Here is a 27,820-nt window from a genome sequence, read left to right as displayed (position 1 = left end):
ATGGTGTCAAACTGAGATTGAAAAACTTATGTTATTGGTTATAAAAAGGTACATGAATGAAAAAGAAAAAATCAGAAGTATACAAAAATATTCAAAGACCAACAGGACAAAGATATACAAAGAATATGTGATGTAACATTTTTAGGACCGAAACGAATGATTCAAGCTTAATCCAACTAAAAATCATACCCAAACAAACAAAATCTCTAATTCAAAACTCTCCAACACAAAACTCCCTGCTTTCAATGAGAGATTAAAGAAACCATGCTTTCATCAAATTTATCCTCAAGCTCTTCAATCTCTTTCTTGAATATTGTCTAGATGCTCTTCTCCAATCGGTTCCAGTTTTCATCATGGCAATAAACTCTTCATAATTGATGCGACCATCCTATGTAAACAGAACATTAGAAATGTAGGACTACAGGTTGTAACATTAGAAACTCAGAAATTTAGTTTATCCTTTTAGATTGATTATTTACAGTTCAAATGAAATAATGATGTTATATGACGTCTTTTTTTGGCATGGAACACTACATTATGTAATGCAGTGGAATTCAAAGCCACTTAAGACATGTCTGTGTCGCATCAAGACAATGAAAAATCTTCATTCCTGGACAGAAAATGATTTCAAAGAGCTCCATAAGATATTACAAAACTCCGATTTGCTCTTTTTTCATTGATGACCATTCATTCTGTCAACAAGATCAATATAACTTGTTCTTAAATTCTGCTATTCCATTACTAAAACACATAACACAAGAGAGATCTACCAAAAAAGGGTAGAACAATTAGAAATTTGAGATGATTAAACCAAAACCATTGCTGATATTATCACAAAACTACAAAAACAACAGAGGACGTCAATAAGAAATTACAACCAAAGCAAGCTAAAACATCTTGTAACAGTGAAAATGAACAAGGCCTCTAAGAGACAAAACTCCCAACAGTTCAAAACAACGTTCTTTTGTTCTGTTCTTCGATCTCAAGCAATCTTGACTTCAATGGTCTTAGGCTTCTTAGGTTCTGGAGGAGGCAATTTCTGCACAGTAACACTAAGCACACCATCTTGACACACAGCAGAGATCGCATCAGTGTTCGCATTTTCAGGCAAAACAAACTTGCGCATCAATTTTCCAACCCTTCGTTCCATTCTCAGAAACTTCACCCCTGCTTTCTCTTCTTTCTCTTCTTCCCTCTTTCTCTCCCCGCTAATCACAAGCACGTTATCGTCTTCAACCTGAACCTTTATGTCACCAGATTTCAACCCTGGCATGTCGACCACGAACACGTAGGAATTGGGATATTCCTTCACATCCGCAGGTGTTGCGGCTATCGCTTTCGCGTCTCGCACGTATGTCTGTGTCGGAGCATTCTGTGTCTTCTCCCCTACACGCTCCTCCGACATGTCCATCATGTGATGTAGCGTGTGAAACAGTGGAGATTCCAAACCCATCACTCTGAAATCCATCTCTTTTCAGATACGAGGAAAGCTGCTTACAAAGCTAAGATTTTGTTTGAGAATTTGTTTTGTGGATATTTCTTGGTTGGGAAGAATTTAAATAGGGAATGTACCTTGTTCCAGAAAGAAATGGAAGTTTCTGAAGAAAACCAATACTGCTAATTGCAAATAGAAGTTTCTGGAAAAACAAGACTCCCTTTGTTGATTACTCCTTGACTTTCTGGATCCTTCTAATAATTTCCAGAAATGAAGTCATTAATACTATTATCACATTTTCTCTTTAATACGTTTAAGATTTATTTAACTCATAAAACATTAACTTTTATAGTTTCTATTAAATTTTTTGTTTTTTTGAATAATATTTACATTCTTATTTTAACAAAAATTTATTCAACTATAAATATTTTTTATAAAAATAATTATACAAATAAAAAATTTATTATTAATTAAATTTTTATTGTAAATAATTATTTAAATAAAAATTAATTATTTAAAAGATATAAGAGTAACATAATTTTTTATATGTACAAAATAAATAAATTTTGATTAATATTTAAAGGTAAAAATAGAATTGTAATTATTTTAGTTAAGATAATCACTAAAAGTAAAATTGAAAAGAAAGTTGAGTACCAAACAAATCAATCCTAGTGATATAAATATAAATATATATATATATATATATATATATATATAATATATATATATACTTTAAATGTATGTAATATTATATTAATAAATAATAATATTTTAATATTATTAAGTTAATATATAAAATAATATTTATTACAAATAAAATAAAATAAAAATAAAAAATAAAAAATTAATTGTTGATAAATAAAAAATAATAATATTTATATTTTAATCTCTAAGTTGAACAGAACTATTTTTTTTTGTTTTTCTAATTCATATTTAAATTTTTAAGTTCTCTCTTGTCTATATTTAATATTGATTAATTATGATATTTTTTTCTAAGTAACTTTAATAATAATTTACTTTTGTATTTAATTTTTTAAGTTTGATATATTTATTTGATGTAAATAATCTTATTCTTTACATGATTTATTTTAATTTTATTATTAATAATAAACTTATGAAATGCAATAAAGATTTGAAATATAAAAATAAGATTATTCTTACAACATTTATGTTTGACAAACTAATGTTTGACAAAGTAATAAAACTTGTCCATTAGTTTGACAGTTTGACTAGACAGTGTTAAAGTTAATGTCACATGTCAATTTTTTGTTTTTTTGAACTTTTTTAATTTTTTACACGTGCCACCTCACAGTTGTGTCATATATCAAACTGATTTCATTTGATCCTTATATTTGTTTTTAGTTTCAATTTAGTCACAATTTTAATAAAAATGAAACAATATTGTTCCTCCTTAAATTGACACTCAATTTACTTTTTTATAAATCTTATGGTGATATTCTTACTAAAATAAACGTTTTTATTAAATATTTCTATAAATATTTTAAATTAACTTTAAATTTTATATAAAACATTAGACTTTGATTTTGTTTTAAACTTTAAATTTAGTTCTTAAACTTATGTGTGATAAGTTATTTGATTTTTAATCTTCACTAAGTTTGTATAATATGATACACTTGATGTCTTTAATATGATGACAAAACTGTTAATTGTTGAAATTAAGTTTGAAGTTTAACTTCGTTTAATAATAAAACTAAAAAAAAAACTTGTTTAAAAATATGCATACAAATATTTAATAAAAATGTCAATTTTAGTAAGAATATCATCATAAGATTAATACAAAAACTAAATTGAGTGTCAATTTAAAGAGGAACAATATTGCTTCACTTTTACAAAAATTGGGATTAAAGAAAACTAAAAACAAATATAGGAACCAAATTGAATCATTTTTACATGTGGCACAACTATGGAATGACATGTGATAAAAATAAAAAAAATCAAAAAAACCAGAAATTGACATGTGGTGTTGACTTTAACACTATTTGGTCAAAATTAACGGCAATGGTCAAATTGAATTATTTTTAAGAAAATGAGGTCCACATTTAGAAAAAAAAAAAACTTAAGGACCAAACTGATATTACTTAAATAGAAGGATCAAAAGAGTAATTTAATCGAGTTCTTTTTTAAGATGGACCAACATACTTCATTTTTTTCAAACCAAATACAACATAAACTAAAACGAGACGAATTTGTTTGTATTGTCATCCCTAATTGGAAACACGTGTGTCTGTGTACATGTGTGTCCACCTTTACTTTATGATAATAAAATAATAAAAAATAATTATTCCGGCTATTATTAAAATTAAAATGTTATTAAATTTATAAAAATATATATTTCTAAGAATAATTATAAAAAAATAGTCATCAAACTTTAATTATTAAAAAGACATCATAATTAGTAGTTATAAATTATAGATTACTAAAAAAAAGTTATACTATTCTACAAAATATCATTTTGTTCCTGTTTTTCGAATAAGAGAATGTGAAATAGAATATAATTGATAAAACAATGATACATATTATTGAATCAAATTGTATTTTGTCCCGAAATTAAAGTATGTACTAATCTCTTCTTTACATTTTATAAAGAACGTAAAATGATAGGAATCAATGTTAAAGTCTTTCGTATGTGGCAAACTATTTTCCCATGTGGATTGTAGTGAAACATCCACGTGGTTGTATATAATTGAGTTTCATTTTTCTTACAATTACATGTCTATGTGATTGTATATGATTGGATTAAGCATACATGACGTTGGTGGCATCGAAGGACCTGGAGGTTATGGTTGAAGGCATGGGATATAATGAACTTAGTAACGTTGCACAATACCAGCATCAACAAAGTATGATGATGGTAATGTCTGTGAGATTTGATTTTAAGTTTCAATAATTGTATAATGCAAATTAAATTAGATGAATTTTTTATCTAGGGGCATGTAATACCACAAATTCATTTTTTTTGTTGACCATCCTTTTCACCTCTAGGCTCGTCAACCGGAACAAGGACTCCAACCATATGAACATTTAACTATGATTTATTGTGAAACACCACTTGTCACATAAAAAAAACTCTCACGTTAGTTTGTTTTCAAAAGAGTGTTATACATTTTCATAGAATATAAAGAACAAAATTGTACATATTTTAATTCAAGAATGAAATATAATTTTAATCAACAATTTAAGAATAAAAAATATATTTAATTCTATATTTTCTAAATTATCGACAAAATATTATCGATGATGACAAAATTTTCAGTAAACTCAAATTTATTAATGGATTTTTTTGATAAATTTTTAATTTAATGATAAAAACTTCTTTTGGTATAAACTCCATCGATAATTATAATTATTATTATCAACGATTTTTCTGTCAGTAACTTATCATCATAATTATCGACAATAAAAGTTGTCAAAATTGTCTGTCAATAAATTACAATTTTTATTATTGGCGGATATTTTCTTTAGTTTTTTATCATCATAATTATCCAACGGTCTCATTTTCTTGGTAAATCAGTCGACACTTTGGACGATAAATTTCTCGTCTAATTTGAAGGAATTTTTTTGTTTTTATATTAATGAAAGATGAGTGAAAAGAAGAGAAGAAAAAATAGGAGAAGAAGAAGAGAAGAAGAGGAAGAGGAAATGGTGGAGGAGGAGGAGGTGATAACATGAGGATGGTGACCAGCATTAGAGTGATTGCATGTGATGCTTAGGTGGACGACGTGAGTGACAGTGGGATAATGGTGTTATATTTTATATAATTTTATTATATAAAATTATTATTCTCTATTTTATTATTATTGTGGATTAACATTAATTAATAAATTATATTATTTGTAAATATCAATTATATTGCACAATTATTATTAATATATGGATAATATATATTGGATTTCTGATGAACTATTCGTGATGAGTTGAATTGTTCAATGAATGGTCTATGATAAACTTAAGTATTCAGGAACTTGTTGAGAGGTCCCTGGTCTTTGCTGGTAAGGATATAAAATTGATATCCCATTAGTCAGTTTTATGAGACGACGTAATAACACACATTTGTAAGATACATCTAGGATAACCTCCTACCAGAGAAGAGAGCAGTATAGTCTCACAAGTAAACAATTTCTAATCTTTCATTGATTCTATTTGAAAAATCAAGTACCATTTTTCATTTATATTGTGTTCCTAATTATTATTCAGATACGTTTCAGCATTCTACTATTATATTAGGAACTGTTCTTAATATTTGGAAATAATTGATTATAACAATGATTTGATGTTTCTCATATGATCGATTTAATATTCATAATTTGTCAAATTTAAAGGAGATGAATGAGAAGGAGGAAAAGAAGGTGAGGGAAGAGAAAGAGGAAAGAAAAAGACAAATATGAAAAGAATGAGACTCCAAATGATGAAAATGATGTGGAGGCAATGATAATGATGCATCAATCTCACAAATTGATAGAAAATAAAAAGATAAAAAAAAAATAAAAAGAGGAAAAGAAGAAAGAAATTCAATCACGTTTTACCGACAAATATTTAAAAATAAACATTTATCAACAAATTTATTATTATTGCTACTTATTAACAAATTTTTATATTTATAACAAAATTTATTGACAACTATTTTATTAATGAATTTCTATCGATAATTTTTATCAACACTAGCAGATTATTGTTTTAGTAAAATAATAAATTTGTATAAATAAAATTTGAAAAAGTAGTAATAATTAAATAAAACAATAAGTTTATATAAATAAAATTTGAAAATAATAGTAATAATAATTAAATAGAACCGGAGTAAGGAGAAATATTGTGAAAATTGAGTAATTATTTTTTTTATATACCTTAACAATTTTTTTTTTACGGAACATCCTCTTATTGTTTAGTTATATTTATATCAAAATGTTATGATATTAATTTTAATAAGATTTATGATTGTAAAATTGAAAAACCTTCTCAGGATTTTTATTCTTCTTCCAAAGATATCTATTTTTATTATATTATATGTTTTTTTTTCTTCAAATTATTATAGAAAATTATATTTCTTTAAGTTAAATTGTAAAATATGTAGTTTTATGTTTTCGTAAAACTAAAAAAAAAAACTAATAAATACCATATGAATATTTTTCATTTAATAAACAAAATTTTATAGTTTAAAAACTAAATACTTTCAATTTAATTTAAAGACTATATATAATTCTTCATAATAATTTAGAAAATAAATACTTAATAGTTTTGTCATTTTTAATACCACAGTATCAGAGTACGTAGTTCATTAATAATTAGCTGGTAATAAGTTCTTAGAAAATTTTATATCCCCTGTCTCACTAATATGATAGAACAGTTCTGAAACACATCACTCTCATCATGATCCTAAACAGCAGAGACAAATATATTCATGTCTCTGTTTCATAAGGTTCTACTTCTTGAATTTTCACGATAAAAGTTTCTGACAGATGGAAAGATGCTTAAGATATTACAAAGCTCCGATTTTTCTGTGATGTCCATTCATGATATCTACAACATCAATATAATTTGTTCTTAAATTCTGCTATTCCATTATCAACGCACATAGCAAATGAGAGATCTGTGAAAAGAGGATCGAAGAATTAGAAATTTGAGAAATGTCAAAATCATTGCTGATATTATCACAAAACTACAAAAACAACAGTGGACACAGATAAGAAATTACAACCAAACCAAGCTAAAACATCTTGTAAACCCCCAACAGTTCAAAACAACATTCATTTGTTCTGTTCTTGAATATCAAGCAATCTTGACTTCAATGGTCCTAGGCTTCTTAGGTTGAGGAGGAGGCAATTTCTGCACAGTAACACTAAGCACACCATCTTGACACACAGCAGAGATCGCATCAGTGTTCGCATTTTCAGGTAAAACAAACTTGCGCATGAATTTCCCAACCCTCCGTTCCATTCTCAGAAACTTCACCCCTTCTTTCTCTTCTTTCTCTTCTTCCCTCTTTCTCTCCCCGCTAATCAAAAGCACGTTATCATCTTCAACCTGAACCTTTATGTCACCAGATTTCAACCCCGGCATGTCGACCACGAACACGTAGGAATTGGGATATTCCTTCACATCCGCAGGTGTTGCAGCCATTGCTTTCGCGTCTCGCATGTATGTCTGTGTCGGAGCATTGTGTGTCTTCTCCCCTGCACCCTCCTCCGACATGTCCATCATGCGGTGCAGCGTGTGGAACAGTGGAGATTCCAAACCCATCACTCTGAAATCCATCGCTTTCTATGGAGAAGAGGGAATGGAAACAGCTATTTATAAGAGGGACATAGATTATTCCAGAAAAAAATGGAAGTTTCCGGAGAAATAAAAGCGTGCTGTGGAATCTTTCTCTATATTCTAGTAGCTTCAGTTATGTGCATCTTCTTCCGAGGTCTTATCCTTCTACAAAGTTCTAGAACTCAGCTGTTGTTTTCTTTATTTCTGGCATTTAAAAATTTCTTGGTTTGAAATTTTTGCAATTAAAACAGGTTCTCACATTATTTGGGCTTCCAAAATTTGGGCTTGCCACTAGTTTTCAACTTTCCAAAGTCCCATTCATATACTTTTTATATTGTTGGATTTATATAAGTTAATGTTTTAACTATGTAGAAAGTAATTTTCTAAAGTTACTCTTTAACATATTTTTGGAAACTATTAGAAAATTTATCCATTCTAAAAGCAGTTTTTCTGAGGTGTTAAAAATTTAACTCATTCTGGAAACATTACAATTTTTTCCACATTCTGAAAGTACTTTATAGTAATATGATAAGAAGGAAAAAAGAGACTACTTTCTTTTAATATATTATATTTATACTATTGGTGATTACTATTTTAGAAACCATTCTCAACTTTACTAATATAATAGAACATTAATTGGCAACAACAAAATTTAAAAGATCTGACATTTTTAATATATTGTATTTATAGGTTAAAAAGATGAAATATTTGTTAACTTTTTAGTTATCTTTTTTGTTGTTAATAGATTTTTGTATCTTAATATTTGTGAAATTTATTTAATGTAATTTTTTAATAATGTTTTTTCTTAATTTAATCCTTATTTTATTTTTAAAAAATCAATTAGATAGAAAGATAAAATTAAAAACAACAAAAATTTTAAAAGAAATTAAGAAATCTAATTAAATCAATATCAAATATATTAATATCAAAATACCTATTAAACCGTTGTTAATACGTTGTATTTAGTATCTGTGTACATTGGTTGGTTTTGTTGATATGAAGGGTTTGGTGGATTCTAACGTTGAATCTTACGTCCGATGTTTTTGTCATGAAAGTACACAAATTTAAAGTAGATTCGTCAAAGTTAATATAATTCAATGAGATTTAATTAAAAATATAAAAATACTTTTCAAGGCAAAATATGACTACGTAGGATAAAATCAGAGTAATTAAAGTTTAAGAATCCAAATAACAAAGACTAAACTTTGATTTTAAAAAATATTTTTTTTAACAAATAATACATTTCACTTTCAAACATTTCAAATTTTTAATAGTTTTATATATTAATTGAGACACCCATTCAATTAACGTAATTTCAACTAGTTTTTTAACCTTTTTATTTATTAGCGAAAAAACGTGTTTTAACATATTACTAGCATTTTCTTTCTTGGTAGCTTGTACCATTTTTGAAAACAATAGCTTCTAACTTCTTATTTTTTTAAAATATTTATTAAGTTTTTTTTTCTATTATTTTATACTGTAAATTCTTTTTATTTTCTCCGTCCACCGATAAAGTCTAATTTTTAATCTTTCATTACAAAATTATTAGTATTATTTAAATACTTTTGCATAATGTTATTTATTTTTCAAATAAATTCATGTTAAACATTAATCTAAATTTTTGACATCTGACTTATATAATAATGACGCTCCAAGTCGCGACAATCATTTGCACATAATATTATTTATGTTATTTAAAATATTTATTTTTCTATTTCATTACTATAATTGAATGTGTTAATATTGATAGATGGTAAACTGTTTTATTTTTAAATATTTTTGGCATTACGTGGTATAACTTAACTCCATTTTAAATTCGAATAAAAATATTGTAAGATATAGTATACGGTTAGTAATAAATATACAATACAAAAATATTTAATAATTATAAGAAAAAAATAAATAAAATAATTTTTAATAAAAATGTTATAAGAGTTTTAAATTAATTAAAAATTAAGATAGAAGCCCTTAAAATATACTTTTTCAATGAGATACTAATATTTGTATAAAAATGTATAAATATGTCAAATTTTATCGTTACATTCATAAATTACTTTAATTAATAATGTCATCAAAAGTTGGCATAACAGTTTTCATTTAATAGTTATCAGTTTCAGCTTCAGCTTCCAACCAATCTGTTAATATTCCACTTAACTTTCAAGTTAAGTTTTTCAAACATGACCATATATATAGTTAATTAATAAGTTAGGATGTAATGTAATAGAAAGACAAAGATATATGAATTATATCAGTATGGCTCCGCTGAATATATATACCCCACCTTTTTCATATAATTGTAGTGTACATGCATATAATTCTCTACAAACTTATAAACATTTACGATATATATATATATATATATATATATATATATATATATATATATATATATATATATGATATGTTATGATCTTTTAAGATATTTACATTATTATTTTTATTCATTTTGCATAATTGCAGGCCTCGGACAACCTATACATATAAAATAGAATTTTGAAGAATTTTTTTAGAGCATTCAATTCTTAACAATTAACAAAAATCATATTAATATGTTATTAATGAAACAATGAATAAACATTTATTAAGATAGTAAGATTTGAGTTTAATTTAACTTCATTAAAATGGTTATCAATATCTCTTGTAGTTGAGGAAATAACACCCTGGAATCTTGACAAAGATCACAATAGATCCAAATCTCCATTAGGATTTATATACTTTGAATAATTTTAATATCAAATTTTGATATCATATTAAAATTGAAACTTAAACTTAACTTATCTTCATTAAATTGACTCAGTAAAAAGAAATTTATTTTCTCTGATATAATGTAAATTATTTTTATCTCTAATAATATAAAATCTCCAATATACCTTTTTATTATAAGGATATCGAATATGAAAATCAAAGAAGTCCGATAATAATTGACACGATAATCTAAAATTTCTACTGTGATAGATTTTTAATGATTTTGAAACATATTAAACTCTTATATCATATTAAGGTACGTAAAACTCAACATCACTAAATTAACTCAACAAGACAATTTTAAATAACACAATTTTTGTTTCGTTTCATATAAGATTTAATAATAACATTCAAACTTTAAACTTTAAATAATGTAATTTTAAATAAATTTATATACAATTTAAAGTTCATTTTAAAATATTTCTAAAAAATTTAAATAAAAATGTTACTTTTAATAAAATTAACAGCATAAAATTTATATAAAAAATAAACTTTGTCCCAATAAAGAGACAACTCCTCCCTCTTTTAAAAAATCAAGATTAAATTCAATTAAAAGAATAAATATAGAGAATTTGGAGTGAAACGTAAAAAAAAAAAGTAAAAAACAATATAAAAGTAAAAAATTCAAAAAAATCGCACATGAATTACTAACTAAAATAACTAAATTATATCTGTTTTTCACAAGTTAGAACTAAATTCACACAAAAAAGAACTTAAAGGACAAATTTAACATTTTACAACAAAATGAACAATTAAACTTTAAAACAAAAAGTGTGTTATATAATATCTAGTAACCTATACATCAACTTCTTAAAAAAAATTCTAGTGTCGACGTCGTTTTCTTGTCCACGCGCTTCTTTCCTTTCTCTTATTCCCATTCTTCTCTCCTAGTTAAATACTATTTCTTCCTTCACATTTTCCAAATCTCGTTCTTCTCAGGTCCCATTGTATCAACCTTAATTTCTCTGACTCTCGAACCCTTCGGTATTGAAACCTTGAACAACATGAGTTCGAGTTCAAGAACGTACGAGGAATCGCAACCCCACCCGCCCCAAGAAATAGATTGGCACATGCTCGACAAGTCCAAGTTCTTCTTCCTAGGAACAGCGCTCTTCTCCGCCGTCTCCGCCGCCATCTACCCCGCCGTCGTTCTGAAGACACGTCAGCAAATGTCCGCCGCCGAAATCTCGTGCCGCCACATGTCGCGGTCCATCATGCGGTACGAGGGTCTCCGAGGTTTCTACCGAGGTTTCGGCACCTCCTTGATGGGAACAATCCCCGCACGCGCCCTTTACATGTCGGCGCTCGAAGTGACCAAGAGCAAAGTCGCCGCCGCCACCGTTCGATGGGGGTTCTCCGATGCCTCTGCCACTGCAATCGCTAATGCCGCCGGAGGAGTGGCTTCTGCCATGGCAGCACAGTTGGTGTGGACCCCAGTTGATGTTGTTAGCCAGAGGCTCATGGTACAAGGAGGTAAAAATAAGTAATTTAAATTTAATCCATCATCTCATTAATTCCAAGTGTTTTTATGCTTATTTATGGTCACTCCATTTTTGTCAGATTTGATTTCTTTTCATTTTCTTACCAAAAAAAGATCTTTTTTATTTAAAAAAGCTAAACAGGAGAGCTTGCTTGAAATAAAAACTATTACAGTTTTATTAGAACCTTAATTCTTTGTAAAAAAATAAAAATTAATACTCTCCCTTTCTTCTCCACCACAAGGTAAGAAAAATATTAAGAAAAATAATTTAAAACATTAAAAAAGTATTAAATTTCCTTTCATTTAACTGAAGTTTCTTTTTAATATAAATCTTATTTATTTATGATATTTAACTCTGGATGATCATTCAGAAAAGAAGTCTATTTATTTTTTAAATATGATTAATGCTTTACTAGTTACTAGTTAACATAAATGAATTCTCTCATTTATACCAGTTCTGAGAGAAAGTACTAACCTTTTAACAAATGGCCATTGAACTCTGCTTCTAATTCTTGAAGTTTTCTTCTGCAGTGTGCTACAGAAATGGGTTTGACGCATTCAGAAAAATTCTGGGTGTGGACGGTCCAAGAGGGTTCTACAGGGGGTTCGGGGTTTCGATCGTGACCTACGCTCCCTCCAACGCGGTATGGTGGGCTTCGTATTCGATGGTGCACAAGCTCATCTGGGGCACGTTGGGTTCGAAGAAGGAGGGTGTGAGCTTAGGACGCGATTGGAGGGTGGTGATGGGTGTGCAAGGGTTAAGTGCAGTTATGGCAAGTGGGGTTTGTGCATTAGTGACGATGCCACTGGATACGATAAAGACGAGGTTGCAGGTGTTGGAGGCAGAGGAAGTTAGTGTCGTTGAGGTGGTAAGGGATTTGGTGAGGGAAGGAGGGGTTTTGGCTTGTTACAGAGGGTTGGGACCAAGGTGGGTGTCCATGTCCGTTTCTGCAGCCGCCATGATTACTACCTATGAGTTCTTGAAACGTGTGTCGGCTAAGAATGGTGATAGATTAACACTGTCTTCAGTCTAGAACTAAAAAATATTGATTTTATTTGAAATCTAAAAGCTAATTCAAAACATGTATTTTATTAACAAATAATATATATTTGTTCTTTTATATCTTTTAGTAGGAATCAACCAATTATTATTATTAGATGGAAACACAAGTGTAACAACATATATGGATAACAAATAATGAACATAATTAATAAAATTGGTAGAACTATTATCACAATAAAAAGATAATCATATTAAAATTGTAATAAAATATATACATTAAAATCAATTATAAAATAATGGGCTTTTTCATATAATTATTCAATAAAATCACTTTTTAATTTTTCTTCATTGTAAAATTTAATCTCATTGTAAATTATTATAGGGTTGCATATAAAAAAAATAATTTTCTTAGTGCAATATTGAATTATAATTTTACATTATATTATGTTTTAAAAATCAAACAACAGTATAAAGTAATAAGCTTTTTTTGCATAATAGTGTGTTTTCAAAAATATACATTAATTTATATCTATTTGAACGAAATGCCAAATAGTTTTCATTAATCGTACTTTTTGCATAAATGAATAATAAGGAATAATAATTAAGTTAAAATTTATTTGATACTAATAATTGTTAAATGTCTTACCGGTTTAAAATTATAAAGTGATAATTTTATGACAAAAAGTATATACTAAAAAATTAATTTAGAAACTAATTTTTTAATTAGAGATTAGTTTAGAAATTAATTTTTTGTAGTTAAAATTTAAAATAAATAATATTAATAATCAATATAATAAAAACTATTTTAGTTACTAATTTAAAAATTAATTATAATTTTTTAAAATTATTTTAATTATTAATAATTTTTAATTTATAAATTACTAACTGACTAACTTTTTTTTCACTAAAATTTTGATCATTAAACAAAGATTTTGTTGTATTGTTTGTATGAGTAAGATCAATTCACATGACGTAAATTAGCTAATAATATTCATTTTTTAATTCATTAATTAAATATGAGTTATTCTTTAAAATTTTTAAAATTAAATAAAATGAAAAAGTAAATATCTTAAAAATAAGTTAGAAATTATATATATATATATATATATATTATATATTATATATATATATATATATATATTGTATGTGTATATTTATATAATATACCTTTTTATAATAATATTTTTCATCATTTGGATTCATATTAATTTTGAAAAGAAACAAAATCATCATCTTTATTAAATGAAAATGACCCTAGCGTTATTTTATTTTTTCCGGTGATTAAAATTGTGTGGAAAAATAAAGTAATCAATTTGTCGTCTTTCAGCTTTTCAATACAAAGATAATAGATCTTCAATATTATATAATATTTTACTTAGAGACAAATTAGTGCTCACCTAATATATATATATATATATATATATATATATATATATATACCATTGTTAGAATGGTGAAAACATCCGCCTTTCAATTCGAATTTCCAGGATTCTTCCATAGTCCCTTTCTACATCCCAAATACAAATCATAAAACCCCAAAAAAGAAGTGATAGGTTGCTTTTTTTTAGTTAAGTAAAAGAAACAATTTTGTATCTTTAGGTGTTGGATATTTTGAAAGAAAAGGAAAAAAAATGCTCTCAATGATTATTTATTAAGAAATTTGAAATCTAAATGCTAATTCAAAACATGTATTTTATTAACAAATAATATATATTTGTTCTTTTATATCTTTAGCAGGAATCAACCGATTATTACTATTATTGTTGATGAAAAAACAAATATAACAACATATATGCATGTTTATTCTTTTATGATAATAAAAAATAATAAACATAATTAATAAAAGGGTTAAATATGTTTTAGTGAATTTTGGAATTAGTCCTTCATCAAAATTTTATACCAATTTAGTCCTTCATTTTTCAAAATGCGTGAATTTAATTATTTTAATCAAATTTTGTTAAGTTTATATGACGTTTCAAATACATTTCATGATAGTATTTAAGTTAACATCGAAGCAAAAATGTGTCAAACAATGTAAATAATTTAAATACTATCATGAAATGTGCTTGAAACGTCAGATAAACTTAACAAAATTTGGTTTAAAGGACTAAATTCATGCATTTTGAAAGATGAAGGACTAAATTAGTCAAAAGTTTTAATGAGGGACTAATTCCAAATTTCGCTGAAACTTGAGGGACCAAAAACATATTTAACCCTTAATAAAATTGGTATAACTATTATCACAACAAAATGATAATCATAAAAACATTAAAATTGTAACAAAATATATACATTAAAATTAATTATAAAATAATGGGCTTTTTGATACAATTATTTAATAAATCACTTTTTAATTTTTCTTCATCACTATTTATTAGAATAGTTTCATGTGGATTATAAAAATTAAAAAAAAAGGCTAAAAGAGGTAAAAAAAATGTAAATTATTATACGGCAATAGTTGCATATAAACATTTAATTTCGTTAGTGCAATATTGAATTAGAATTTTACATTATATTATTTTTTAAAAATCAAACAACAGTATAAAGTATTTTTTTTTTGCATAGTAGTATGCTTTCAAAAATATACATTAATTTACATCTATTTGAACGAAATGCCAAATAATTTTCATTAATTGGATTTTTTGCATGAATGAATAATAATAAATAATTTAAAACTTATTTGTATACTAATAATTGATAAATCTCTAACCAGTTTAATCTTTCATATGTATATATGTAAAGATCAATTCACATGACGTAACTTAATAATATTCATTTTCTTGATTCAATAATTAAATATGAGTTATTCTTTAGAATTCTTAAAATTAAATAAAATGAAAAAGTAAATCTCTTAAAATAAGTTACAAATAATATATATATATATATATATATATATATATATATATATATATATATTATAAAATAAAGCTAATAATAGACATAAAAGAGAAGAATAGAGAATAGAAGGAATATGGAACATTTTTTGCATCTTAATTATTACTGATAGGAAGAGTCTTATTCATATATGCAACATGTAATCTATAAAGAAATAAATCAACTAGTTAATACAAATATTTACATAAAGAATAATGAATCATATGAGTATCAATCATATCAATCATATCAGTAAATGTATCAAATCAATGGACAATTATTAATTCATAACACTCCCCCTTGAGTGTCCATTGATAAGAGAAGGTGTCTCGTTAAAACCTTAATAGAAAAAACCTTTTTGGGATAAAAAACCTAGTGAAGGAAAAAGAGTACAACATTCTGTATTCTTTGATACAATGTTGTTCATCACATATTCTATTTCTCCCCCTCATGTAAACTTACATCATTAAGATGACAGATTCGAACTTATGAATCATTTGCTTCAAAGTTTTTCTTGACAAAGACTTTATAAATAGACCTGCCAGATTTTCACATGAATGAATTTTTTGATATCTATATCATTCTTTCAATTGAACAATACATTATTGTCTTCATATATGGTTGTTGATTCCACCTTTGTCAAGGATAACCACAAGTTTCTTGCACATGTTGAATTATAAACCTTAACCAAACGTATTCACAACTTTCCTTGTAATTCTGTATGATTAGACGATATTGCTACAATGGTTTGTTTCATATACCATCATGAAATTATTGTGCTACCACATGTGAACAAACATCTTGTTTGTGATCAACCATTGTGACATTGTGAGAATATGTAAAATAACATGCATATACATAACTTATTAGGTCTGAATCTTAATCATTTGGATGGAATAGGATCATATTCGTAGTACCCTTAAGGTAATGAAGTATATGTTTTACTCCAAACTATTTTCTTCTTGTAGTTGAAGAACTATATCTTTCTTAACAAATTTACAGCGAATGCAATATCAGATCGAGTACATTAGTGTTTCTATAACACTAAGATATGGTGCTTCTGGACCAAGAAAATCTTCATCATTTTCTTGAGGTCTAAGAAGAACATTTATCAACATCTAACGACCTAACAACTATTATAGTGCATAATGGATGTGACTTGTCCATTTAGAACATTTTACGCACCTTAATTATATAAGCCTTTTGATGTATAAAAAAATACCTTTGTTTAAATACTCAATTTGTAATCTCAAAAAAAAGTTGCCTTTTCAAGATCCTTCATCTCAAATTCTTTCTTTAAGCAATCAACTGTCTTTGTGAGCTCATTAAGAGTTTCAACGATGTTTATGTCATTTACACAAACAATAATTATGGAAAATTCATTTTTAGATCTTTTCATATAAATGCAAGAACTAATAAGATCATTTCTATATCCTTCTTTTAATAAGTACTCAATAAGAGGGTTATGCCACACGCCACACACGTCTTGATTGATTTAATCAATAAAAGGGCTTGTTCAATTTTATTGAATAACCCTCTTTAGAATTTGTCTTGTTGGGCAAATAAAATCCTTCAGAAATTTTCATATAAATATGATTCTCAAGAGAACCATAAAAATAAGTTGTAACATCATCCATTAGATGTAAATGCAAACTTTGTTGTGCAATTAGGATAATCAAATATTGCAATGTTGTTGCATCCAATACCAAAGAATATGTCTTTTCACAAATCAATGTCAGGTTTTGTGGAAAACCTTGAGCAACCAATTGTGCTTTGTATATAACAATTTCATCATTCTTAATTTGATTTTTGTGCAAAAATTCATATGAAACCAACGAGTTTCACACCTTCAAGTGTGCGAACCATAGGTCCAAAAACCTTTCGCTTAACAAACAAATTTAATTATGCTTATTTACATATTTTCATTTTGGCCAATCATGTATTTGTCGACAATCTTCAATGATCATTGGTTATTAATCTTCATTGTCATTCATAGCATTCATCGCTATATTATATGTAAAAGTTTCGTCAATGTTGACGTCATTTTGGTTCCATATTATATGATTCGTGACATAATTTATTGAGATCTCATCATTTTCAACAATTTCAGGTACCTGGGGTTCTTTTGGAACCGAATCATTAATTATGTCAAATGAATCTTTTGGGATTTCCACCTTTTCGATTAGGTCATCTTGCATTTTAGCTCCCTTTCTCATTCAGGAGTTTATCTTTGGAACCAATAGGCCTACCACGCTTCAAATGTGTCTTTGAAACTAATAGGCCTACCACGCTTCAAGCGTGTTATGAAATAATATCAAATATACTCAAAGCATTAGCAGTTAATATATATGATTTGATTACCCTTTCTGTCAGTAAGAATATTTGTTAATTGATTGACTAATTTTGTAAATGAATTATTCTTTGAACTTCCAGTTCATATTCTTTTGTACGAGGATCAAGATAAAATAATGATAATTCATTCTAATCAATATTCTTTTCTAATTGTTTTCTTTCTCCCTTTAATGTTGGAAAAACTTATTCATCAAAGTGACAGTCGAAAAGTCAAACTATAAATAAGTCTCATGTTGGTAGTTCAAGATATTTTATTATTGAGGGAGAATCATATCCAACATATATTCTCAATCATCTCTAAGGACCCATCATAGTCTTTTTTGAGGGGAAATTGAAACATATACACTACACTCAAAAATTCTTACATGAGAATATTAGGTCACTTGTTGGCTTGATGTGAACGTTTTATGCATCATGAAAAATTGCATATCTCCAAGTAGCCATTGGAAGATTAACTCTCACAAGTAATGGTCTTGCAACCAATTTTAGACGTTCTAGTAATGATTTCGCAAGTCTATTTTGTGTATGAACATGTGCTACTGGATGTTCAACTTCAATTCCAATTGATATACAATATTCATGAAAAGCATGAGATGTAATTTCACCAATATTATCAAAACATATTTTTTTAATCGGATAATTTGGTAAGTGAGCTCTTAATTGTACTAATAACTTTACAAATACTTGATTGCGAGTTGATAATAAACAAATGTGTGACCATCTAGTTGATGCATCAATTAAAACTATGAAATGATCCATATGGTGGGTATATTGGACCACAAATATCACCCTGCATTCATTTTGAAATGAGATTAGCTCATTTCTAATTTTTCTTGTGATGACCTTATTATCAACTTTCCTTTGTAAATGTATAGTACATGAGAACTCATTGGTTTGAAGAAGTCTTTTGACTCTTAAATGTGCGTCCACATGAGTTTTTCAACCTTTTTGTTTTCGCATCATGATAACTGATCATGCAAACCAAGGAATTCATTCTGATTCGTAAAATTTATGAGAGGCATTTTAATTGTATTGATATATGTGTAGTACAAACCATAAGAGAAGGCTAATAATTTCTCCAATACAAATTTTATATTTGACTCAATTCGAGTGATATAAAGATATTCAATATCTCCTTCATTGTTTGTCTAAATATGACATCCATTTAGACGAATATTTTTGAAACTTAATAAGTTTCTATTAGACTTAGGAGAATAAAATGCATTTTTAATATGCAATCTTATACCTCTTGGTAGAAGTACAATAGCTTTTCTGGAGCTTTGAATTATATTTGTAGTACTAGAAATAGTACTAACATTGACTTCTCACATTACCAAACAAGAGAAAAGATTTATTACTCTTGAGAATTGTATGAGTTGTTGCACTATCAATAAGACATATATCCTCATCATTGGTGCTAGTGCCAACATTCATTTTTCATACAAACATAAATATCAATATGTGAATTTTTTTTAACACTCTCATAACCAATGAGGATCAATGCTTTCATTTGGTTTAACAAAGAAAATAATAATATCAAGATGAGTAGCATCCATATGGTCATAATCAAAATCACCAGCTTCATAAACAAAATGTGTTTTTATGTTATTCTCATTATTTGTAAGATGCTTTGGTATACGACAAGTACAACTCAAATGGCCTTTATCATTGTAATGATACTATATATTTTCACCTTATTTGCCAATATTTTCACATTTTTCTTTTCCCTTTTGCACATTATTGTGTCACTTCTAGTGACAAAATGTGTCTTTGAAATTTCCCTTATAACCATGTCCGTAATCAATATCACGATCATGAAAATATAAATCAAATGTTGTTGCATTCACTTTTGGAAATGAAGCAGAACCAATTGGACATGTTTCATGATTTTCTATCAAAAGCTCAGTGTTTTGTTCAGCCATACAAAGGCATGAAATAAATTCATAATATTTATTGTTGCATTCACTCTTGGAAATGGAGCAAATTTGATGGATCTCATGATTTTTCATCAAAAGCTTCATTGCTTTGTTCAACCATACAAAGACATGAAATAAATTCATAAATATTTATTGTTGCATTCATTTATGGGAATGAAGCAGATTGGATGGATCTCATGATTTTTCATCAAAAGCTTCATTGCTTTGTTCAGTGTCATACAAACACATGAAATAAATTCATAATATTTGTGAAATCTTTGTTCACAATATTGTTGTTGCAGGAACAAATTAGTTGTTCAGATGTTTTATTTCTTTCTTTAATGGTATCACCAAGACTCATTGCATCTAAATGTATTTCAACATTTAATATTCAATATACGTAATTTTTCCTTGTAATATGAAGGGTCACAAATTCAAATTTTGCAATGTTTTGCGTGTTTAGAACTATCACATAAAATAATAATAATAATAATAATAATAATAATAATAATCACCATCATAATAAAAATAATAATAATCAGACGAAGAAGAAAATTGATAAAGTCAAACAATTTTTATCCTAAGAATAAGAATATAAGAAAATTGTAAACGGAAAAAGGATTAGAAAGAGCCTGGATTGAGAAACGCAGAACATTGTCCTTAAAGAGAAAAAACTTTCAATAGCCGTCAGTTGGTTGAAAGCATTGTGTTGATAACATGTTATAAAATAAAGCTAATAATAGAGAGAAGAGAGAAGAATAAAGAATAAAAGGAATAATGGAGAATGAAAGAATAAGGAGCAATTTTTGTGTCTTATTACTAATAGGAAGAGTCTTATTTATAGATACAACATGTACTCCATACAGAAAACAAATCAACTAGTTAATGCAAATATTTACATAAAAAGTAATGAATCATATGAGTATCAATCATACCAATTATATGAGTAAATGTATCAAATCAATGGACAATCATTAATTCATAACAATATATATATATATATATATATATATATATATACATATATATATACACATATATATATATATATATATATACATATATATATATATATATATATATATATATATATGTATATATATATATATACATATATATATGTGTATATATATACATATATATATATATATATATATATGTTGGGAATAGTCCAAGTGTGAGTTAAAGTCCCACATTAGATAAAATAGACAAAGTTGAACACTATATAAGAATAAAGACCCATAACACCATTACCTTAAGGTTTTGGTGTAAAAGTGGTGTCAAATGCCTTATATGTGTAAGACCAATGCCATATATATAGAACCATAATCTCTCACTGACTATAACATATGACTATAACCATATATGAGAAAATATATAAACCCATCAGTGGTATCAGAGTCGATGGTTTCAGGGGTCACTCATACACCTGAAGGGAAATATATCCATATGAAAAGAAAAAAAAACAACTCACCCTTGAGGGGAGATTGTTTGGAATATTCAAAGTGTGAGTCAAAGTTTCATATTGGATAGAATAGACAGAGTTAAACACTATATAAGAAAAAAGACCCATAACACCATTGCCTTAAGGTTTTGGTGTAGAAGTGGTGTCAAATGCCTTATATGTGTAAGACCAATTACTACAAAAAAAGTGAACATTTGTGACAGTTAAAATTACAAGTTTTAGTGGTTAAAAATTGCCACAAATGAAATTTTTGACGGTTTAAAAAATCGTCAGAATTATGCATGTCAAAAATAGTTTTTGACAAAAAAAATTAACCGCTGGTATTGCTGTTAAAAAGGAAAAATGAAATTTCTAATAGTTAAAGACCGCTACAAAATTTACTTTTAATTTATGATATTTTATTATATTTTGACAGTTAAAAACCGCCACAAAATATATCATATTTTGACGGTCAAACCCTGCTACAAAATTTATCATATTTTGACGGTTAAAACCGCCACAAAATATAACGTATTTTAAGAGTTAAAAATTGTCACAAAATATATTATATTTTGACAGCTAAAAACCGCTATAAAATATATCATATTTTGACAATTAAAACCATAATTTTTTTTAAAATATTTTTAAAAATTTTAATATTCTAAAAGTATTTAGTAATTGTTTTTCATTCATATGTTAACCAATATTTCATTTATCTATTTTATTTAAAAAAATATTTACTCATTTATTGCATAAAATACTATTCTCTATTTACTTATTTATTAAATTATTAAATGTATGTGAAAGAATTTTCACATGGGTAGGGTCAATGAAAGAAGCTTGGACAACATGCTCTTTACAAATATTTACCTGCCTAATCAAAATTATGTTCTCTTTTCTCCATAAAAAAGTGATCAAGATTATTCATTAACTCAACCATTAACTACACCAAACAACACTACAAAATCCCATATACCTATAGCCAATAAGCAAGGAAATAGTATGCTGCAAAGCAAATTACAAATTATAAAGTGTAGAGTGAAGGATTGAAAAATCCTAACATATGTAAGAGATATGTCAAATTAATCTAACTAAGTTTTGGAATATCATAACATATAGTTCAAACTCCATGAAAATTACTATCAAGTGATAATCCTCCGCACAATGTTGGCAGTTCTTGGCCAATCTCTTCATCCTGTGAAATTAAAATTTAAAATCATATCATGCTAGCATATTTAAAAAGAATACACAAGATATTAAATTATACACACAAACTATAAAGCACTTACAATTACATTAGTCTCATTATCAAACATAACACCCAACTTATGAGGAATAAGCACTTTCTTCATTTGGATGTATGCAAGCATGACAATTTTTAATGTCTTTAAATTTTCTTAAGAAGTTGCTAACTTTTCCCTCAGACGAATAACTTCCTCTTTCAATTAAGAACTTTTAGCTGAACCAAAATTTAAGAAATTATGCCCTGCATTACTAAATCTACTCGTGGATTGAAATGCAACACTATTAAGACCTCTTAGTCCTAAGCAACGTACACGTCCAGAATAATCCTTTCCCAACAATTTACTAACACAATCATCAGCTGAGATTTCATTAGAATTAACACTTTGACTCATTTCTTGTGTCATTTTCTCCCATAAATATAAAAGTACACATGAATATTGATTTCTTCTGCATTTCATTCACAAACTATAATAAAAGACAACTGCCATTATAATCCAATATAATCATTAGATCTTGAAAGAATTGTTTAAAATGAATACTTTTCGTGCAATAAGTTCTTCCAACATCAATCATTTTAGAACCTGTTTAAAGATTTAGTAAATAATTGTATAAACCAGCTTGTGATCTAACCATTGAATATTTTATCAAAAAATGAGGTTTGTTGCATTCAAATTTATCTAATTCCCAATCATCGAATATAGTTAAAAATCAGAATATTGTAGTAGTATATAAAAATCATAGTCAAAACATATTGGAAAATTATACGAATTTATAAATACTTTAACTAAACTCACTGCAATAGACTTTGCCTCTTCATTGACATACGATCCATTTCTTTTCTTCTGAGTCTCAATATACAACTCTCCTTTAGCCACAACACGTCCAAGGTTTACTTCCTAATAAATATGAACATATAAGAACAATAAAACACTCCATGAATTTTAATTAAACTCAACAATGAACAAATAATTACCATCTCATGTTGTTTTGTAGACAAAAGCTTTGTACCACCAGTATGAGGAATTTTCCGCGCTTTTCTAACTTCAATATTTCTCTTGCTTAATTTCTGAGACAAGAAAGTTATTAATTAAAAGAAAAGACAAAAAAATAGTTATTCATAACAATCATTTGTAAAAACTACCTTATACTCTTCACTCAGATGATAATTAACAAATGAAGACCACTGATCTTTTTGAATACCATCAGGGACATTAGCAATTAATTGTTCTATTGATAATGAACTATCATAAACATGGTTCCACAAATTCATCTTTTCATTTCTATACTTATTTGACATGCAAAGGGAACATTAACATTCAACAGACCTTTCTGATGCTTGGAAATGAAATAAATTCTAAAAAAGAAAAAAAAGTTAGTATATAAAATTGTAGAAAAAAAGAGAAATGATGAATTTACAGACATGATAAGCAATAACAATCGAAATGAAAAAAGAACAAATGTCAATCTACATTCTAATCTATGCAAATTGTTTCAAGGAAAATTGTAATTGGTAAAAAGCATATAAGAACTAAAATCAATCATAGAAATGCATTAGAGCTAAAAACAAATTCAAGAATAGCAAAGTTAACCACATTATACTCAACATGTACCTTTAAAATATTAAAACAATCATCTTTGTATGACTTTGGAACCTTTGGCCAACTATCAAAGTTAATGGGAACATTGTTTGAATTTGTAGCAATACGACCACATGTTGAACAAAGAACTAAAGTTGCTTCTCCATAGGCTCGTAACTGTCTATCAAACGACATAATTATACGTTCACCATGTGGCATCTCAAATACACCTGGCTTCGTCAACTGAATTTTTTCTCTAATGGTGTAAGAGTGAAAGTCGATGAACTTCCCACGGATCTGCCTATTTGAGGATAAATAATTTGAAGATGTTCACTTTCATTAGGACGATCATCAACACGTCGACTTCTATTCAACCTTGATTCAACTTCTTCATACAATGAGTAAAAGGTGAGTCTCTTCAACTAAATAACTTTCACTTATAGATGCTTCAGGTTGTGCTCTATTTCGTACAAAGGACTTCAAATGTCCTAACATTCTACAAAAAAAAGAATAATTTAACCAATATTTTAATCAAAATAAATAGGTTAAACATAACTACATGTATTTACCTTTCAATTGGATACATCCAACGGTAATAGACTGGTCCTCCTAATTTCACTATCTTCTACAAGATGACAAGTTAAATGGACCATCACAGTGAAGAATGATGGAGGTAAAAGAATTTCCAAATGGTAAAGAGTAAGCACAATTCGATTTTGTAACTTGTCAAGATTTGAGATATTCAATCTTTTACAACATAACTCCTTGAAAAATGAGGAAAACTCTACCAACATTGTAGTCACATGGTCAGGCAAAACATTTCGAATAACTATTGTAAGTAAATGTTGCATGAGGATTTGAGAATCATGACTCTTAAGGCCAAATATCCTATAGTTTTCATCATCAACACAACAAGATATGTTACTTGAATAACCATCTGGCATCTTCACATTCTTTAATGTATTGAGAAATATCTTTCTTTGTTCTCTTGTCATTGTAAATAACAAAGGAATGTATTTTCCATTTGCATCCGGCCAAAGGTCTACTTTTATCCCCATATCTTTCAGATCTTGACGAGCTTGAAGATGATCTTTTGATGTTTCATCTTTGAGCATTGTATACAACACATTATGACAAACATTCTTCTCAATATGCATAACATCAAGGTTATGACGTAAAAGATTGTCCTTCCAATAAAGAAGATTAAAGAATATGCTTTTTCTTCTCCATTGGTTTCCTTTACTACTTGACTCAAGATTGTTATCAAATGTTATGGCATCAAGTTGCTTTAAAATTTCTAACCCAGATAATAATTTTGTAGCACCTCTTTATTCAATTTTGTGCCATCAAATTGTTTTTTCATCAATCTAAATTTATGGCTTTTCTCTAAAAAGTGTCAATGACCCATGGAACACCACTTGTTACTACGTCTTAATCGATAAGGAAAAATGTCAAAATTACAAGTTGGACAAGCATAACCAGTATAAGTATTCCACCCAGATAGAGTACAAAGTCTAGGAAAATCACTAATTGTCCACATGAGAGACACTCACATTACAAACACTTCGTTTGAAAAAGAATCATATGTTACAACTTCTTTTGTCGATAGCTGATTCAACTCTTTCACTAAAGGTTGTAAGTACACATTTATCTTGTTTCCTAGCATTTTTTTTTCTTGGAATTATCATAGAAAGAATAAAAGATGATTGTTTCGTGCACTCCCATGGAGGTTTATTGTATGGAATTAAAATCACTGGCCATATACTATGACTTTTATTCATGGTTCGATAGGATTGAAGCCATTTGTTGCAAGGCCAAGGCGAACATTTCTAGGTTCTAGAGCAAACTCAGGGTGAAGTTAATCAAAACTCTTCCATGCTTTACCATCTCTCGGATGTCTCAACAATCCATTGGGTTATTGTTTAAAATATGTCATCTCATGGACTTTGCTGTTTTTGGAGACATGAATAATCTTTGTAACCTTGGTTTCAAGGGAAAGTAACGTAATACCTTTACTGGTAGTTTCTTTTTTCCACTAGTACCTTTTTTCTTCCATCTAAATTTATTACAATATTTGCAATTCTCCAATTTTTCATCTTCTCCCCAGTACAACATGAAATTTTTTGGGCAAACATCTATCTTGGTATAATTAAGACCAAGCTTTTGTATCACCTTCTTTGCCTCATAAAATGAAGTAGGAAATTTTCCATATTCAAATGTGTTTGTTAATAACTCTAAAATTATCGTCATAGCCTTGTTAGTCATACCACACAAACATTTTATATGATACAACCTTAATAGAAAAGACAACTTCGAATACTTTTGACATCCTTCATACAACTCTTGGTTACAATCTTTGAGCAACTCAATATAATCTTCATTTGGCATGGTTTCTACAAATTCGGAAGGTCCTTCATATGCATCATAATTCACATCATCGTTTTTATTCATCCTAAATACATCATTTATCATATCTATCACTGGATTTTCATTTTGTGATGGCACATTTACTACATTTGTGTCTCTTGATTGCATTGTGTCATATGTTTCTCCATGTCAAATCCAAACTTTGTAATTTTTTGGAAACTACTTGCAAATTAAGTGGTCAAACACAACGTCTCTAGTTTCCCATTTATTATAGTGACATCTAGGACAAGGACACCTTATTGTACCATTTGACAAATTGGTATTCAAATGCAAAGTCTAGAAACTTATTTAACCCATCTAGATATTCAGTTGTATTTCGTGGCATATCAATCCATGACTTATCCATTAGTAAACTTGTCTAGTTGAGTTCAAGGAGAAAAACTAGTTGTAAATAATTGGATATAAATGAGGGACTCAATGAGATTAGAAGTTGTAAACACTAAAATAGAAAACATAAGTGTCCAAACATAATACTTCACAGAACTTGTAGAAAAGAGGTATCTTTAAAATTTGTTACGATTTATAAGTGTGCTATTAAGGACCAACTTTACTCACACCATAAACTGTAAGGCAAAAACTTGTGATTGGTTGCATGACTATTAGGGAAAATCCAAAATTACATTGATTGAGATATTGGAGTGACTAAATATTATATATAAAGGGGAGGCAACTCTCACCCCTTGAACCACCTTGAAGGTTTGAGTTAAATCCAATCGCAAAAATTTAAGAATATCCACATACCCCCCACTTACTCAAGAGCCATTTGGGCTTGTGCATAGATAAAACAGGTTCACCCTACATTGTGTTGAAATTTATGTTGAATTAGAATGGGATTGAACTTAAAAAAATTTGGTTAAAAGGCTCTTATGCCAAGTCAATGACCAACTCCCTAAAAGGATTGCACTATTATATACACAAATAGCCTAATGAATGGTTTTATATGGAATGTATGTTTTCAAACTAAAAAAGATAAATGTTTAAATAGAAAACAATGACAAACAACATCAAAATAAAATGAAACGAAATAAAACTTGATTTCAGTAACAGTCAAA

General features: G+C 27.7%; 3 protein-coding genes, 1 long non-coding RNA gene and 1 pseudogene across 4 annotated transcripts; 1 reads left to right on the top strand and 4 right to left on the bottom strand.

Annotated features, from left to right (window-relative positions):
- Positions 1–714: 714 nt before the first annotated feature.
- Positions 715–1,567, bottom strand: LOC114193532 (17.9 kDa class II heat shock protein-like). The gene has a single exon (XM_028083366.2). The coding sequence runs from the start codon at positions 1,466–1,468 to the stop codon at positions 983–985; it is 486 nt and encodes a 161-aa protein (XP_027939167.1). The 5' UTR covers positions 1,469–1,567; the 3' UTR covers positions 715–982.
- Positions 1,568–7,069: 5,502 nt separating this feature from the next.
- On the bottom strand, positions 7,070–7,904 carry LOC114193531 (17.9 kDa class II heat shock protein-like). The gene has a single exon (XM_028083364.2). It carries the CDS (start codon positions 7,703–7,705, stop codon positions 7,220–7,222), a length of 486 nt encoding a protein of 161 aa, XP_027939165.1. The 5' UTR covers positions 7,706–7,904; the 3' UTR covers positions 7,070–7,219.
- A 3,304-nt stretch (positions 7,905–11,208) lies between these two features.
- LOC146884039 (uncharacterized) lies at positions 11,209–12,547 on the bottom strand. The gene is made up of 2 exons (XR_014984086.1): positions 12,406–12,547; positions 11,209–11,907 (listed from the first exon to the last, which is right to left on the bottom strand). It is a non-coding gene; the product is annotated as an uncharacterized LOC146884039 (long non-coding RNA).
- LOC114193971 (uncharacterized) lies at positions 11,455–13,051 on the top strand. Its single transcript, XM_028083983.2, has 2 exons — positions 11,455–11,923; positions 12,462–13,051. The coding sequence occupies exons 1-2, from the start codon at positions 11,455–11,457 to the stop codon at positions 12,962–12,964; spliced, it is 972 nt and encodes a 323-aa protein (XP_027939784.1). The 3' UTR covers positions 12,965–13,051.
- A 9,588-nt stretch (positions 13,052–22,639) lies between these two features.
- On the bottom strand, positions 22,640–24,061 carry LOC146884038 (uncharacterized; annotated as a pseudogene).
- Positions 24,062–27,820: the final 3,759 nt, after the last annotated feature.

This window comes from Vigna unguiculata, chromosome 8, assembly GCF_037176805.1.
Source record: "Vigna unguiculata cultivar grain cowpea cultivar isolate G323 ecotype 2 chromosome 8, ASM3717680v1, whole genome shotgun sequence".
NCBI classification, from domain to species: domain Eukaryota; kingdom Viridiplantae; phylum Streptophyta; class Magnoliopsida; order Fabales; family Fabaceae; genus Vigna; species Vigna unguiculata.
The sequence above is the reverse complement of the archived record's forward strand: the minus strand, read 5'-3'. Positions and strand labels throughout refer to the sequence as shown.